Here is a 6,641-nt window from a genome sequence, read left to right on the forward strand (position 1 = left end):
CAATGAGTTCTGGGAGTCTTTCTAGCAAATTATGGAGCTTGAGGGTGGCCTTGGGAATCCCCCCAACCTTGCAGTTGGTGTCAGCAGTGAGGACAGTCAGAAGATAAGGACAATCTCTTATCTCTTTTGGACTGTGTTCCCTCTGTCTTCTTAGTTGGCTAACTCCTGCAGGGTGACTCTGTGTCTCTTTGTCTATAGAAACTTGTAGCCTCCTTTACTGCTTTTGTTTTTCGAAGCCTCTATTTCCTCTTATAGCTAACTGCATTGTAAAATTTAAAAAATTTTAAATGTGGTTTTAAATTGCCATTCTTGAAAAGTCGCTGAGTGGGATATTTTATCCATCTTGAAACACCCACTCCACTTACCCTCAAATAAAATTTAGTTGCTTTTTGCTTTTTCCTTGCCTGTCGTTCAGTTAAGTTTCATAAGGGCCAGTGATTCTGAAATCCCCCAGCACCACCCCCACCTCAGCCACAATGCTGTTGCCCAGTTACCGGAAGTCCACCCTGAATCAGTAGTGTTTTGTGTACCTTTACGTGGGCTTTCAGAATATACTGTGGGTTTCCAAATGTTTGTTGACTAGTTCCCCTTGAAGATTGTTTGCGTGAATATTTTGATTGTTGCAAAAAATGTGATCATCAATGTACAACTAATGAACTATTAGAATTTTTTTAGAAGGTACTTTCCCAAAACCTTTATTTTGCCTTATTTTCGTATGCAGGCAGTTATAACTTATCTTAGGGACTTACAGCCAATAGTATCTTCTGTTTGTCCAGTTCGTTTGTTGGCATCAAAGAGAAGATGAGGGGCAAGTTCAGATTCAGTTTACACACCCTGTGAAAGGATCTGGGCAAGGCATTCATGCAGCTGTGGATATTATGGATCTTAAATAATTAGGGCTCCAATTTGCATGGACATTTGACCATTAATCGCCCTCCTTTTCACAGGCCACTGAAGGACCTTGTAATACGCCCAAACCAGGTGTGTTCGACTTGATCAGTAAGGCCAAATGGGATGCATGGAATGCCCTTGGCAGTCTGCCTAAGGTGAATTTACTTGTTACTCTGCTTTTATTTTATTTGCTGTACTTCTAAAGAAGCTTGGAGCTTCTCATCAAGCCATTAGAGATGGAATCTTTGAGATCTTAATGTGCCAATATTGAATCAAAGCCCCTGGTCTTTCTTCATTGCAGGATGCTATTTATTAATATAGTAAGTTTCTCAACATGCTTATTCATTGACTATGGGCTGAAGCTATTTGTTCTCTTCTCTTCAGGAAACTGCCAGGCAGAACTATGTGGATTTGGTGTCTAGTTTGAGTTCTTCCTTAAAATCCTCTGGCCAGCTGGAGCCTGGAGCAGACGGGACACCACCTGGATATGAAACCCTGGTGGTGACCTCGGAAGATGGCATCACAAAGATCACGTTAAACCGGCCCACCAAAAAAAATGCCATGAACACTCAGGTAATGTTACTTGCCCTGGAAGTTTGTCCTGCTTTTCTTTTCTTCCTCTGTATTTCAGTCAAAACTGTAGAATTTCAGCATCATTCTTATTTTTGCGGTATTTCTTATTCGATTTGCACAGAAAGATTAACAATTGTGGCCACTTCATACAACATTGGCATTCATTGTTTAGTGTCTGTGAGCTTCAGGTAGGTTCTGATGTACCCAAAAGGCATTGCAACTTTCCTAATAATGGAAATACAAATAAATTAATATAAATAAAACATGTTGATACAAGAGAATTCGCACAGAGGCCCTCTAAGGTTGGTATGGGCTGCCCCCCAGAAGTATCTTTGTCACTTAAACTTGAGAGTGAGTCTTTGTCCTCACATGGAGATTTATTTTGTATAACTAGAGGGCGAAAGAAGACAAAGACTTCATCTCTAAATAGCTTTTGTGAGCTGCTTCACAAGGGCAACTTCATCGTTGAATCTCTCATTGAACTAGAATGATAACAAAATAACCACTTCAGCCTCTCCCTCTTGAAAAATATTATAGGGAATTATTTGGATGCTTGGTGCAGAGTGGGAGCTAAAATGTGAGAGGACTGTAACCATCAGGGTTTATAATTTCCATTGTGGTAGAAAGAGTATGTGTCCTTCGATTAATAAAGCATTTAATACTCACGCTTTGTTTCCATTCGCCCAACTCACTTCTCTGCAACCGTGGTAGTAATAGTACTCTTTACGGAGTGCCTTGTAAGTGTCAGCACTTTCCGCACAGAGCTTCATGTCCTTCTCACAAGGAGCCTATTGTTACCATTATTTAACGTCAAAATAATTAGGTTAAGAAGTAACTTGCTCAAGTTTATATAACTAATAAGCAGCAAAACCTAAATTGAAACCCCGATACATCCACGTCCTAATGCTGGTCTCCGCCCTGCTGTGCTGTGTTGTTACCACTATAACAATGATGGAATTACTTCCTTATTACCTCCCTCTGTGGAGATGATCACATCTTTACTGATATACGCTCATCCCTCAGTGTCCGTGGGGAATTGGTTTCAGGACCTCCCACGAATACCCAAATCCTCAGATGTTCAAGTCCCTGATATAAAAGCGGTGTGGTATTTGCATATAACCTACACACATCCTTTCATGTAGTTTAAATCATCTCTAGTTTATGATGCCTGGTCCAGTGTAAATGCTACATAAATAGTTGTTACACTGTATTGTTTAAGGAATAATGATGAGGAAAAAAAGTCTATGCTTGTTCAGTACAGATGCAGAATTTTTTTTTTAATATTTTCCATCTGTGGTTGGTTGAATCCATGGATGCTGAACACATGGATAGGAGGACCAGCTGGAAGACCAACTGTAGTATATAAAGTCCATGTGTGTTTGCTTGTTTTGCGTCTTTGTATCCATAAATATCAGCTCTCTTCATTGTTCTTTCCCACACTGAAATCTCATCTAAGGTAGATATTGTGCCTGTTTTAAACGTATTAAAAATTATAGCTACATGTCCAAGATTTTCGAAAGTGTTGCTGATTTAAAATTTTGAGGTGTTGTCCTTGAATACCGTTACAATGTCTTAGAAATTCCAGCCTTTTGGCATTCGTTAGTACTTCCCAGACTGCCTGGGACACTCGTTCTTCCTTGCAGTGACAATGGCAGCATTGCTTTGTGGACAGTTTTCTCTGATCACCTCCCATCCTACCCGCCCTAGACAAGCCTCAGCCTCTCCTCTGAGTTTCCTCCTACTTTGCGCTTTCCACCCCTGGCCCTATTTCAGTATCAGAATCCTCTGTTAATTCCCAAAGCTCAAGGTTTGTGTCTTTTTTTGTTCCCTTTTGGAAAAAAGAGGTTTATATCCCCCCAGCATCTACCATAGCACCTGGTGCATAATGTGCACCAAGTAATTGTAAAAGGTATGAAAACGCTTTCAGGGGTACTCGTCCACCTTTTTGGTTATAAATACAACCAGTGGGACTGTTTGGCACTTTGCTGAGAGCGGGCTTGCAGAATGATGCTTAGTGAGGCCATTGGGTGATGATTCCCACCTCCAAAGTTCTTTTGTCTTCCATTCGTGTAGATGTATCATGAAATTACGCTCGCGCTTGAAGCTGCAAGCAAGGATAACTCATCGATAACTGTTTTAACAGGTAACACATTTCCTTGGACTTCCTAATTAAATTTCTATTTTCTGGGGGAGTCTCTTACTAGATAGGGAATTGAGTTAAAAAGCTCTGAGATCTTTTCCAGTACTGCGATACTCTAATTAATATATAATAAAGTAATAAACACAGGATATCCACTTCTTGGCAATTACCCAAGATTATTAAAGTGTATGTCCATAAAAAGACTTGTACAGGAAAAGTCGTGGTAGCCTGATTCACAATAGCCAGAAAACAGTAATCAACACAAATGTACAAGGCAGATGGATGAATAAACAAATTGCTGACTATTCACACATTGGAGTACTATTCGGCAATAAGGAGGAATGAATAAATGATACACACAAGAACATGGATGAATCTTTAAAACATAGCTCAGCAAAATAAGACAAAGACAAGGAGTACGTATTGCATGAATCCATGCAGTTCTACAGGAGGCAAAAGTTTTCATCTGTGGTGACCGAAGTCACATTGCCTCGGGGCAGGTGGCTTGGTATGGCTAGGAAGGAGCCTAAAGGAACATCCTGGGGGGATGGAGATGTTCTGGATCTTGTTTTGGATGGCGATCATGCGGGTATTCACAGTGATCAAAAGTCACTGAACTGAAAATTCAAGAACTTGACATTTTATTGCATGTAAATTATACTTTAATTAAACACATACATACACACACACCTTCAGTGGCTCTTTAGAACAAAGGCAGAACTTCTTAACGGGATCCACAAAGCTCCACATGATCTATCCTGCATACGCTCACCCTGCACCAACTTCTCCCTGGCTTGTTCTGCGTCAGCCGTGGCGGCTCTTCTTTCGACCCCTCATATATGCAGGGGATACCCTCTCCAAAGAACCTTTGCACACGCTGTTCCCTCTGCATGAACCATCCTCTCACCCCTCTCTGGCTAGCTAACCTGGTCTCTCCTTAGGAAAGACCCTCCCTGAACTCCCCAAATAGACCAAAGCCCCTGTTACATACCCTCATATTATTATGCACCTTTGCTTTATACCGTAGCTGCATTATTTGCATTATTTGTGTGTTTTTATATCAACGTTCAGCTCGGTAGTTTGTAAGTTAGGGCAAGAACCGTAGCTGGTTCTCCAGTGTATTTCCAGGGCATAGCATGGAGCCTGGCGTGAAGTAGATGCCCAATAATTACTGAATGAATGAATGATCGGTGGACCTGTTGGTTTCATTGTCGCAGGAAGCGGTGACTATTACAGTAGTGGGAATGATCTGACTAACTTCACTGATATTCCCTCTGGGGGAGTAGAAGAGAAGGCTAAAAACAGTGCCATTTTACTGAGGTAAGAGTGACTGACATTTATCTGATCCCAGAGGGCTCATTCTTACTCATCAAAGTGGTATTTCGTTGAGCAGAAGTGAAATCGCTGCTTCTCCGTGTGAGTGCAGTTCACTGTGACTCCAGACGAGCATATTGCTCCAAACTGCTTCCATTCTTCCACTCTGACATCTTCACCTCATCCTGCTGCTCTGCGTGAGGTTTTGACTGGAAAACGTAACGTGAACTACAGATGTAAATAAAATTCTCTTTGGATCCACACACCTGAGACTTGGCAAAATAATACAAAATAAATAAAATTCTCTTGTATTGAGGCAGAGGAACGGATGACTTCTGTGATCCTGGTGATGGGAGACTTGAAGGAGTCTTGAAAACCACGGGAGGAGGTCACGAAGGCTTTGTGCTTCCTGTCCCATTGGTCTAACTCCCACTGAGCTGTGCTTTCGCGTCATGTGCTCAGCCACCCATCGCAATCTCTGAGATCACAGCCCTTACCCTGGAACGTTTACTGTAGAACTGATAAGTTAGGGTTATCCGATTGTTCAAGTGACTTTTGCTTATGTATTGGTAACATTTGCTGATCTACAACCTCGTAGGAAACATCCAGTTTTTACCACTGAAGAGATGCCAAGTTTTGGTCAGAGGTATTTTTCCCACTCATAGACTGGACCACATTTTAGAGTCTTTAATTCTTTAGATCTTCTTTTGTTGGGTTTCACTGAACCAGAGTGAATGTGTTGGCAGACCTAATTCTTATGAGTGATTTTCCCATAAAAATAGCAAATAAGATTCTAGGAGCTAGGCTGTCCCACACTTTGCAGGCCCCGAACAGCCCTGAACTCATTGCCGAGAATGTAAGATTTGAACCAGGATCGGCCTGTAGGTCTCACTGCATGAGCTTGGTCAAGTGCCATTCAGATGCACGTCCTGGACAAAGCTGGTGTGTGAGCCAGGGCGTGGCGGGACAGGGAGCCCTGCCGCGGCAGTTGTGGGAACACCCGGCCTGACTAGAGGGTCTGTCATTTCAGACTCACACTGTCTCACCTGTGCTTCAGTCATGCTGCTTGGAATGTTTAATGATTTTATATTTCTATTTCTGTAGGAATTTTGTAGGCTGTTTTATAGATTTTCCTAAGCCTCTGATTGCCGTGGTAAACGGTCCAGCCGTGGGAATCGCTGTCACCACTCTTGGGCTGTTTGATGCCGTGTATTCGACCGACAGGGTAAGGCAGCTCCCGGCAGAGCAAGAGGTCAGGCGAATGGAGGGGAAGGAGGTCTTGGGAATCCTCCCTTGTCACTGCTAGTTGTAAACGGATTACATGTGGTTTGGGGTAGAATGTACTAAATTCAGATTTTTCTCAAAGAATTAGCCTAATTTGGATGATGTTTTTCCTTCATTATTAACTTGAATTTCTCCAAACACTAGTATTGTGAACATTATCCCAACTCTGATGCTTCCATATTCTGATCAAATTATACCATCGTTACTCAATTTTCAATTTTCATTTTACTCTAAAATGCTCAGGAGACACTTGAAAGCTTGTTATGGGAGGGAGAATAGCATGTTTGCAGGTTATGCAAGTAGATTATTTGATCCTTTTTTCTGGCTAAGTGGATCCTGGTATGTAGAATTTTAGAATGAGAAGGGACAGTGAGCATTATCTCCTCTCACTCCCTCCTTTGCAGATAAGAAAGCTGAAGCTCTGAGAAGTTCCTTGCCC

The 6,641-nt window shown here is 41.8% G+C and overlaps 1 protein-coding gene across 1 annotated transcript in view; it reads left to right on the forward strand.

Annotated features, from left to right (window-relative positions):
- The first annotated feature begins 926 nt into the window (after positions 1-926).
- Positions 927-6,641, forward strand: part of ECI2 (enoyl-CoA delta isomerase 2) — a 13,152-nt gene continuing 7,437 nt past the window's right edge. The window contains exons 1-5 of the mRNA XM_012647002.1: positions 927-1,046; positions 1,276-1,464; positions 3,538-3,607; positions 4,822-4,924; positions 6,023-6,143. Of these exons, the coding sequence (XP_012502456.1) occupies positions 1,453-1,464; positions 3,538-3,607; positions 4,822-4,924; positions 6,023-6,143 (306 nt within the window). The 5' untranslated portion in view covers positions 927-1,046; positions 1,276-1,452. The remainder of the gene's footprint in view (positions 1,047-1,275; positions 1,465-3,537; positions 3,608-4,821; positions 4,925-6,022; positions 6,144-6,641) is intronic.

Source organism: Propithecus coquereli, unplaced genomic scaffold (genome assembly GCF_000956105.1).
Source record: "Propithecus coquereli isolate 6110/MARCELLA unplaced genomic scaffold, Pcoq_1.0 Scaffold253, whole genome shotgun sequence".
Taxonomy (NCBI): domain Eukaryota; kingdom Metazoa; phylum Chordata; class Mammalia; order Primates; family Indriidae; genus Propithecus; species Propithecus coquereli.